This window comes from Protomyctophum bolini, assembly GCF_963924005.1.
Source record: "Protomyctophum bolini genome assembly, chromosome: 17".
Taxonomy (NCBI): domain Eukaryota; kingdom Metazoa; phylum Chordata; class Actinopteri; order Myctophiformes; family Myctophidae; genus Protomyctophum; species Protomyctophum bolini.
This window is the reverse complement of record NC_137878.1, coordinates 41,021,830-41,033,435: the sequence shown is the minus strand read 5'-3', so window position 1 is coordinate 41,033,435 and position 11,606 is coordinate 41,021,830. Positions and strand designations below refer to the sequence as shown.

Below are 11,606 nucleotides of genomic sequence, written 5' to 3'. Positions count from 1 at the left end.
GTGTAGTTTATGGCTGCTCCAACAGTAGTGGCAACATAAAAAGAAAAAAAAAAGAAAAAACGGAATGTCTAATATCCACCGAGGTGGCTGAGACCAGAGCCATTGAGTAATGGTTGAGACAAAGCAGTGAAAGATACATAACGCCAGTCTTACCCAATACCAAATCGTTCTGTTTTATTAACACAAGGCTGCTGTACTTATAGGTACGTATACCTCATACGTTAAATGCTTAGTATGAGGTGTAAAATACAGCAGCCTTGTGTTCATAAAACAGAAAGTATTGGGTATGACATTATGTATCTTTCAGGACCTTGCACTGCTTTGTCTCAACCATTACTCAATGGCTCTGATCTCTGCCACCGCAGTGGATATTTTGACATTCCGTATTTATTTATTTTTGCGAACGCGGTGAGCACTTACTATGAGACCTAGCAGATCATGGCCCTCATTTATCAATCGAGTGTAAAATCTGCCACAGATTGGAGTGCAGGTTTCGTAGTACACCCACGTCGCCACGGCATTTATAAAGTGATCGCAAACAGCTGATCCTTCCTTAATTTCGTTCTGACGTTAATAAATGTGACGGCTGAAATCTATCGGGCACGCGCTCGTTTTTGCGACATGAACGTTCTGGAATACGTCCTGAAACCATGGTTACATGGACTTGCTGCCCCAGCTCTCTCATATACACACACAGACGCACGCACGCACACGCAACTTGTTGTATCTTAAATAAATAAACCTGCATGAATTAAATAAAGCTGTAGGTCTGTTTCTCCTCTCGCTTCGCTTCCCCCTTGCTGCCCGCATCACCCCCCCCCGCACGCACGCACGCACGCACATATCGCAATTCGCAAGCAACTGTCACTGTGTGTTGTTAGTTGTACAGTTATATTAAATTATTAAAGTATTTTTAATTTAATATACAACAAGATCTATTAGTGAACGAAAACCTGAACCTGTGAACCATGAATTAAATAACAAATAGGCAGGCGCGAGCGCGCGCGCACACACACACACACACACACGCTTAGGTGCTGCTCCTCGATCCTGACCCTGTCCTGTCTGTCTGTCCGTGACACCGTGATCAACTGACCATGCACGTTCAACAGTCTATTTAGATTGCCTCGCAGTCGCTATAGTCGCTGCAGTGGATAGGCTGTCAACTCAACTCAACTGTCAATATATGAATGTGCAGCTAAAACCGGAGCCCATGTGGCTGGCACTGGTGGAGTGGTGGTGGTGCAGGGCTGGCTGGGTAGCCTACATCTCCGATGCGGTTCCCACTTGCGCTGGCACGGTACATTTGGCATTCGAGCGACGCGTCGGGTTTATTAAACGAGGAGGAGATTGCACATACCGTAACTCCAGAAAGACATTGGCCTGCTGTAGATTAGGCTACAGTATATAGGCTACCCATGCATGTTGGGACTCTCCGCAGCTGCAGGCAGCACTGCACTATAGGCTATACTTTCCAACCTCATGGAAATATTCCAGCACAGACAGCCCAAATCCTCGCATGTATGCGCTCATGCAAAACACTGTTTAAATGGCTTAAATCAAGTGCGATTTTAATTGTAAAGTTGGAAAGCTCCTATACATTTAATATGACACAAAGACACATCTTGTAGGTCTATTCCTTTTTTCTTTTTTTTACATGTAGCCCATATACATACAGTTTTATATTAACATTTTAGGAGTTAATACATATGTTTCGATGCCTTTGGCAGCCTCTCAGCTGGTCAAACAATGCTGCTCCGCCGTTCTACGACAAAAAAACAAGCGTACGCCAGCTGCGGAGCAGACGTGGGATTTGAACGTTGTCAAGTTCAATTTCAAGCTTTGCCGGAAATGGTAAATGTCGAAAATTTCGGCGTGCACCCATATTTTGGCGTACGGACGGTTGATAAATGAGGGCCCATGTCTGTCTGTGTGTCCCCCCTTTGTGCCCATATATGGAGCGGAGTGATTTGTTTGTGATTGATGCAACACACTCCATATTTAGATGTATAGCTGCGTTCGCTTCCCGCGTTTGCGCGTCTTACTTGTTTATGTTGCCACTACTGTTGGAGCAGCCATAAACTACACAGGTTCATCTCGATGTTCTGGACATCTTTGTAATGTTAGTGTTAGTAAAAAAGCAGGTAAAAGAGTAAAGTTTGAGGCAAACTAACATCAGTCACTCTGCCGTTCACTGTAGTGGAAGAGATGCGCCTTAAACCACCGCAGCTACGTCGAGTCCGCCTACAGGAAATACGTAGGCTGCGACCATGAAACCGCTACGGAATCGGTCTATATGTTGACGTAACGGAAATGGGCGTCATATAAGTGAACTTGAACTCTTCATTATAACGACAGTGTACATAGTAAATAGATAATATAATGCATAGTAAATAGATAATATAATGCATATAGTAAGTAGATAATATAGAAAACATGGCAGCCAAATGTTGGTTTAGTTTCTGGTGTTATGATGCCAGGGAAACATCTGCATTATAAAACATAACTGTTGCTCGGTATAGACCACAGATAGAAACATCTGCATTATAAAACATAACTGTTGCTCGGTATAGACCACAGATAGAAACATCTGCATTATAAAACATAACTGTTGCTCGGTATAGACCACAGATAGAAACATCTGCATTATAAAACATAACTGTTGCTCGGTATAGACCACAGATAGAAACATCTGCATTATAAAACATAACTGTTGCTCGGTATAGACCACAGATAGAAACATCTGCATTATAAAACATAACTGTTGCTCGGTATAGACCACAGATAGAAACATCTGCATTATAAAACATAACTGTTGCTCGGTATAGACCACAGATAGAAACATCTGCATTATAAAACATAACTGTTGCTCGGTATAGACCACAGATAGAAACATCTGCATTATAAAACATAACTGTTGCTCGGTATAGACCACAGATAGAAACATCTGCATTATAAAACATAACTGTTGCTCGGTATAGACCACAGATAGAAACATCTGCATTATAAAACATAACTGTTGCTCGGTATAGACCACAGATAGAAACATCTGCATTATAAAACATAACTGTTGCTCGGTATAGACCACAGATAGAAACATCTGCATTATAAAACATAACTGTTGCTCGGTATAGACCACAGATAGAAACATCTGCATTATAAAACATAACTGTTGCTCGGTATAGACCACAGAGAGAAACATCTGCATTATAAAACATAACTGTTGCTCGGTATAGACCACAGATAGAAACATCTGCATTATAAAACATAACTGTTGCTCGGTATAGACCACAGATAGAAACATCTGCATTATAAAACATAACTGTTGCTCGGTATAGACCACAGATAGAAACATCTGCATTATAAAACATAACTGTTGCTCGGTATAGACCACAGATAGAAACATCTGCATTATAAAACATAACTGTTGCTCGGTATAGACCACAGATAGAAACATCTGCATTATAAAACATAACTGTTGCTCGGTATAGACCACAGATAGAAACATCTGCATTATAAAACATAACTGTTGCTCGGTATAGACCACAGATAGAAACATCTGCATTATAAAACATAACTGTTGCTCGGTATAGACCACAGATAGAAACATCTGCATTATAAAACATAACTGTTGCTCGGTATAGACCACAGATAGAAACATCTGCATTATAAAACATAACTGTTGCTCGGTATAGACCACAGATAGAAACATCTGCATTATAAAACATAACTGTTGCTCGGTATAGACCACAGATAGAAACATCTGCATTATAAAACATAACTGTTGCTCGGTATAGACCACAGATAGAAACATCTGCATTATAAAACATAACTGTTGCTCGGTATAGACCACAGATAGAAACATCTGCATTATAAAACATAACTGTTGCTCGGTATAGACCACAGATAGAAACATCTGCATTATAAAACATAACTGTTGCTCGGTATAGACCACAGATAGAAACATCTGCATTATAAAACATAACTGTTGCTCGGTATAGACCACAGATAGAAACATCTGCATTATAAAACATAACTGTTGCTCGGTATAGACCACAGATAGAAACATCTGCATTATAAAACATAACTGTTGCTCGGTATAGACCACAGATAGAAACATCTGCATTATAAAACATAACTGTTGCTCGGTATAGACCACAGATAGAAACATCTGCATTATAAAACATAACTGTTGCTCGGTATAGACCACAGATAGAAACATCTGCATTATAAAACATAACTGTTGCTCGGTATAGACCACAGATAGAAACATCTGCATTATAAAACATAACTGTTGCTCGGTATAGACCACAGATAGAAACATCTGCATTATAAAACATAACTGTTGCTCGGTATAGACCACAGATAGAAACATCTGCATTATAAAACATAACTGTTGCTCGGTATAGACCACAGATAGAAACATCTGCATTATAAAACATAACTGTTGCTCGGTATAGACCACAGATAGAAACATCTGCATTATATAACATAACTGTTGCTCGGTATAGACCACAGATAGAAACATCTGCATTATAAAACATAACTGTTGCTCGGTATAGACCACAGATAGAAACATCTGCATTATAAAACATAACTGTTGCTCGGTATAGACCACAGATAGAAACATCTGCATTATAAAACATAACTGTTGCTCGGTATAGACCACAGATAGAAACATCTGCATTATAAAACATAACTGTTGCTCGGTATAGACCACAGAGAGAAACATCTGCATTATAAAACATAACTGTTGCTCGGTATAGACCACAGATAGAAACATCTGCATTATAAAACATAACTGTTGCTCGGTATAGACCACAGATAGAAACATCTGCATTATAAAACATAACTGTTGCTCGGTATAGACCACAGATAGAAACATCTGCATTATAAAACATAACTGTTGCTCGGTATAGACCACAGATAGAAACATCTGCATTATAAAACATAACTGTTGCTCGGTATAGACCACAGATAGAAACATCTGCATTATAAAACATAACTGTTGCTCGGTATAGACCACAGATAGAAACATCTGCATTATAAAACATAACTGTTGCTCGGTATAGACCACAGATAGAAACATCTGCATTATAAAACATAACTGTTGCTCGGTATAGACCACAGATAGAAACATCTGCATTATAAAACATAACTGTTGCTCGGTATAGACCACAGATAGAAACATCTGCATTATAAAACATAACTGTTGCTCGGTATAGACCACAGATAGCCAGACAACCATAGCCAGCGCAAAATGGATGCTTATCAACAGAGATCAATATCGGCTAATGCCCATCGGTTAATGTCAGCTATACAGATATTTACCGGCACATATCGGACGATACCGATATGTGGCTCGATATATAATTAATGTCTTTCTACGAATACCAAATAAAGTTGGAACACTTACAACTTTTTGTAATATCTTTGCCACTCGGTGGCGCGCTACGAGCTTGTAGATCTGCTATTTTTCAATAGCTAAAGCATAACGTAATGCTAACACCAAAAGGGGTCAGATGGGTAGCAAGGTTATGCTAGTTAACTAAAACTAACAAAAAAACGAAAACTAGAATTAACAAAACATTTTAGTTAACTGAAACTAATAAAAACTATATATATAAAAATTAAAAAAACGATAACTAAACTGAAACTGTATTGTGTGTCCTCAAAACTAACTGAAATTATAGAAAAAAATACCCTTAGTTTTAGTTTTTATCAATATTTATATGCCTTTCGGATATTTATAATATAATCCTTTTAAATTCATTCGATTAATTTCCTCATTTCTCCAACAAGTTTTACAGCAGTTTTCAGCACCGCATACGGCAGCATGTAGCCACGCTAACCCTAACCCAAAAACAAAAAAACTAGGCGACGAGGCATAGACCTATAGGGTGACCAGATCTAAAGTGTTCATTTGAGGGACAGAAGTATCACCTGTGCAGGACGGGGGGGGGGGGGGGGGGGGGGGGAGTTATTAGCAACTTATTACTTAAATGCATTGATGTCATATTCAACCATATAGGCCTAACATTGATGTCATATTCAACCGTATAGGCCTAATATTGCCATAGTTTTGTTATTAAACCCCTCTGGTGGTGTCGAAACATTTAGTTTGAACATGCTAATTTCGGTCATGGGAGGTACTGTAGCCTCTAGGACGTTTATCATGTTATTTTAACAACACATCTTGCAGGAAGAGAGACAATATGAGAGAGAGAGAGAGCTTTACGACAGAAAGCTATTAAACTATTAAAAACAGTTTGACTGCCGGGAATTCTTTAATCCAGCGTATACGATCGCTGCTATTTACGTATTGTAATAATAATTAAAAAGAAACTGTGTCTTTGCCGCGGAGCTGGAGAGACGAGATGGATTCGTTTTGACGACGAAACCTGGAAATCAACACATGCTGTTAGGGCTGCTATAGGGCTTCTGGGAAATTGAGGCCAATGCAAATGAATGGACTACAACTCCTCATGGAGGCGGGTCTTGTGGGGGCGGTCTTCCGGAGCGCACCAAGATGGCGGATGGTGCGATCGGTTCATAACAAACCGAGGAACCTTTTTTCGCCGGATTTTCACGGATCTAAAGCCCAAATAATTCAGCGTATGCTCTCTAAAGGTAATACAACAATCTCAGCAGCATAGGGTATTTGATTAAAATGCGGGTTACGCGTTTTAGTCAGTCAAACTGTTTTAATTAATAGGGGACTAACTATTCGATGTCTGCCAGTCACAATGCGGGGCAGCCTAGATAGGATGGATAGATTAAATAATCTAAGGCCCTGAAATATGAAATATACAAGAATATTAAGATTCAATGGGAGATACTTCTGAACATATTGATATATCCAAATGCTCCAATCTTAACCCATTCTGGTGTTAGCATCATGTTGTGCTTTAGCTATTGAAAAATAGCTGAGGTCAGAATGGGTTAAAATAGCCGAAAATAGACATGCTGGCTTCTATGGGACTGAAATCAGACATGGCAACCGATTCACCTTCAATCCACGAGAGAGAGAGAGAGAGAGAGAGAGACAGAGAGAGAGAGACAGAGAGAGAGAGACAGACAGACAGAGAGAGGAGAGACAGACAGAGAGAGAGAGAGAGAGAGAGAGAGAGAGACAGAGAGAGAGAGACAGAGAGAGAGAGACAGAGAGAGAGAGACAGAGAGAGAGAGACAGAGAGAGAGAGACAGAGAGAGAGAGACAGACAGACAGAGAGAGGAGAGACACCCACACACACACACACACACACACACACACACACACACACACACACACACACACACACGCACACACACACACACACACACACACACGCGCGACACCGACATAGAGACACAGCAGGTAAAGTTTCGTACAAAACAACTTTAATGAGTCAGTTCAGTCTGTCTCGTTTCCTTGACTCTGGGGGAGTCACGACATCAATATTTCACAGAGACATGGAGTTGAGCCGAATACTGTAAACCAAAAAAAACCACACACACAGACCATGTATATATACTGTATATATATATATATAGGCTACTGTACGTGATAAACTGCTTCGGGAATACTTACTTGACCGCACGCTACCCAACGGACAAGAGACGGGCACTTGACACAGCCTATGCACATGTAGAGGGGAGGGTGTGTGTGTGTGTGTGTGTGTGTGTGTGTGTGTGTGTGTGCGTGTGTGTGTGTGTGTGCGTTTAGGCTATGGCCAGAGGCTGGAAGGTCCCGGCTGGGAGGATGCCACGCCATCAGGCTGGGAGGACGGATCTGTGACCAAAGAAAGAAAGAAAGAAAGAAAGGCAGAAAGAAAGAAAGGCTTGTAGATCTGCAATATTCATATTTCTTTGACCGTCAGTGTTTTACAGATCAGAGATTAAAACAGGGTGCATTTTGCATCTCAAAACTCAGTTTATAGTTAAAGGGACGCAATAAAAACAACGACCTCTGCATCCACGGGATGCACTACTGTACTATACTGTAATGTTTTTTTTTTTTTTTTAATTCTAGTTTATTTTGCTATAGCTTTAGTTATAATAATAATTTCTTGTTCCGTTTTCTACATGAATATAACCACATTATAAACATAATGAACCAACACATAGGTATAGGTGAACACGGACATTGCTGTTCCTTGGAGTGGTTGCACCGCTCAAAAAACTATGACAAAACTAAAAAACTAAAACCCAGTGACTCACACATGCCGTTGGGCGCTCCGGCGTGGCGAGGGGCCATGTTGCTCTGGCCGTTCCCCCCAGCCGGCAGCATCCTGCGGGCACCGCGGCCTGACCTGGAGAGCAAGACATGATGATGACCCACAATAAGGTCAGAGGTCAGATCGGATCAGTGTTGTTTCTGTCGACTAAAAAACTAAGACGAAAAATGTTTAGTCGACTACAATTTAGGCATTTAGCAGACACTCTTAATCCAGAGAGATTTACATTAAGCAAGAACATAAAAGCATTTATCATGAAACATGCGTAAGCTAAGAACGTAACAGTGGAATATCTATATAATGAAACTATACATATAAACTATACATATATACTACTATGCTATACATATGTACTATGGCGTGCTATGACTACATAGAATGCAATTCTAGTGCTGTCTACATAACATGCTATAAGTCTGATTTCAAATGCTATCTAAGTCTACAGAAATCAATGCTATCTAAGTCTACAGAAATGCTATCTAAGGGGGTATAGGGTAAGTGCTATGGGCCATGATGGAGTCTGAAAAAGGTTGGTTTTCAGACTACGGCGGAAGATTGGGAGTGATGCTGCAGTTCTGACTGCGACGGGAAGTGCATTGCACCGTTTGGAGCCAGAAGGGAGAAGAGTTTGGGACGTGTGGAGCGTGTGGAGACTACCTTTTTTCCACTGACAAAAACTAAATGGAAACTAAATGAAAACTAAGCCACGATGACTAAAACCAAGACTTAATGTATTGACAATGTCATTGACAGATAAAAAGTAGACTAAATGTTAGGAAGGGACTATAGTGGACAAGAGATCCAGTATGAGTCATTTTACACTTGGTTGCATGCTGAAAATAGCAGATCTACAAGCTCACAACGCGTCGCAGCGTGAGCTTGTAGATCGGCTATTTTCAGCATGCAACCAAGTGTAAAATGAATGAAATGTAAAAACAGTCATTAGGACGGCATCAAGGCCACCAAAACACATTTCAGTCGACTAAATCAACTGTAGATTTGGTCGACTAAAATCTTATGACATTTAGTCGACTAAAACTATAGACTAAACACCAACACATTCCAGGTGACTAAAACTAAATGGAAACTAAATGGAGAGACTACGACTGAAACTAAAATAGACAAAAACAACCCTGCGGTAGATCTAACGGCATGGACCCTACAACACAGACCTGCGTGCTGCTGCATGGCGTACCCAGCGGCCTGGCTCTGCTGCTCCCTCTGCTGGCGAACCTTCATCTCTGCATGCTTCAGCTGCTCCGCGTGGAACGTCTGCCCTCTCGGTCAGCAGCTGCTGCTCTGCTGTTCCAGCTGCAACCACAAGGAGGCAGCGTTTAACCCCACATGAGCCCCTCCTCCAGCTCCAACCAGAACTAAACACTTAAAATTAGACACTTTGACTTTAATAATAATAATAATAATAATAATAATAATACTAACTTTGCCACCAAAGACTCTGGTGCTAGTCCCGGAAACACAGATAAAAAACAGGAAGCAAAATCACCTCTCTGTCTAACGGAACTTTACGTCTTCAGAAGTGTTAACCCATTTTGGGGCGGGAACCCCTTTTGGTGTTAGCATTATGTTATGCTTTAGCTATTGAAAAAATAGCAGATCTACAAGCTCACAAGCTCGACAGGTCAGAGGACTCACAGCCTCCTCCTCTAGGTGTTACAACAACAACAACACAGTGACCGACAGGTCAGAGGGACTCACTGCCTCCTTCTCTAGGTGTTACAACAACAACAACACAGTGACCGACAGGTCAGAGGGACTCACAGCCTCCTCCTCTAGGTGTTACAACAACAACAACACAGTGACCGACAGGTCAGGAGGGACTCACGGCCTCCTCCTCTAGGTGTTACAACAACAACAACACAGTGACCGACAGGTCAGAGGGACTCACTGCCTCCTCCTCTAGGTGTTACAACAACAACAACACAGTGACCGACAGGTCAGAGGGACTCACGGCCTCCTTCTCTCGGTCCATGATGGTCTCCAGCTCCTCAAAGTGTCTCAGCTTGATCTCCAGCTTCTTCATCTGGGTCTCCACCAGCAGAGCCACCAGGGACTTGATCTTCCTCTCCTCCACCGCAGCCAGGTGCTACGCGCACGCACACACACGCACACACACACACACACACACACACACACACACACACACACACACACACACACACACACACACACACACACACACACACACACACACACACACACACACACACACACACACACACACACACACACACAGACACAGACACACACACACAGACAGAGAGAGGAAATAAGAACAGTGTATATAGAGGCCAGTATGTGTGTGGTGAACTGTGCACTGTGTAACGTGACTGAGCAGTCATCGTTTTGTGTTTAATTTAAAATGTATAAGTAAAAAAAACAAAAAACAAAGAAAGAATAAGAAATGAAGAGGATGTTAGAGGAGATAGGGAAGGAGAGATGATTATGGACGTTTAGGGGTAGGTACCCTCACATGTTCTCCCCGTGTCCCCTAGGGTAGGTACCCTCACATGTTCTCCCCGTGTCCCCTAGGGTAGGTACCCTCACATGTTCTCCCCGTGTCCCCTAGGGTAGGTACCCTCACATGTTCTCCCCGTGTCCCCTAGGGTAGGTACCCTCACATGTTCTCCCCGTGTCCCCTAGGGTAGGTACCCTCACATGTTCTCCCCGTGTCCCCTAGGGTAGGTACCCTCACATGTTCTCCCCGTGTCCCCTAGGGTAGGTACCCTCACATGTTCTCCCCGTGTCCCCTAGGGTAGGTACCCTCACATGTTCTCCCCGTGTCCCCTAGGGTAGGTACCCTCACATGTTCCCCCGTGTCCCCTAGGGTAGGTACCCTCACATGTTCTCCCCGTGTCCCTAGGGTAGGTACCCTCACATGTTCTCCCCGTGTCCCCTAGGGTAGGTACTAGGGGTGCAGCGGTTTTCAACCGAAAACCGAACCGTTCGGTTCTGCATACACGGTTCAATGCGCTCTAATGAACCGCGCTTTTTCGGTTTGCATTAATTCATTTTTTACAGCTGCGAAGAATGTATTTCTCGGTCACACACCGTCCTACTTAGAAGTCTAGCACTCTATCGGTCACACACCGTCCTACTAAGAAGTCTAGCACTCTTTCGGTCACAGAAGTGTAGCACTCTGTCGGCCACCCCCTACACACACACACACACACACACACACACACACAGAGAGAGGAGAGACGGCATGATGAGGAGAATCCAGCCCTCGCAAAGACCACTCGGTGGAATAATTATTGATCGTCATACACAGAGACACACACAGCGGAGTAACCTCGAATCAACAGGCTTCTAAGCACCGTCTTGTTCAGATCTGCTTCTGCATCTGCACTCGCTGTTTGAGTGCTAAAAAGG

At 42.2% G+C, this 11,606-nt stretch overlaps 1 protein-coding gene across 1 annotated transcript in view; it reads right to left on the bottom strand.

Annotated features, from left to right (window-relative positions):
* Positions 1 to 7,369: 7,369 nt before the first annotated feature.
* Positions 7,370 to 11,606, bottom strand: part of LOC308331784 (SWI/SNF complex subunit SMARCC1-like) — a 47,797-nt gene continuing 43,560 nt past the window's right edge. Inside the window, 6 exon segments of the mRNA XM_080787278.1 lie at positions 7,370 to 7,771; positions 8,200 to 8,291; positions 9,389 to 9,491; positions 9,493 to 9,515; positions 9,518 to 9,527; positions 10,186 to 10,320. Coding sequence (XP_080643404.1) covers positions 7,535 to 7,771; positions 8,200 to 8,291; positions 9,389 to 9,491; positions 9,493 to 9,515; positions 9,518 to 9,527; positions 10,186 to 10,320 — 600 coding nt within the window. The 3' untranslated portion in view covers positions 7,370 to 7,534.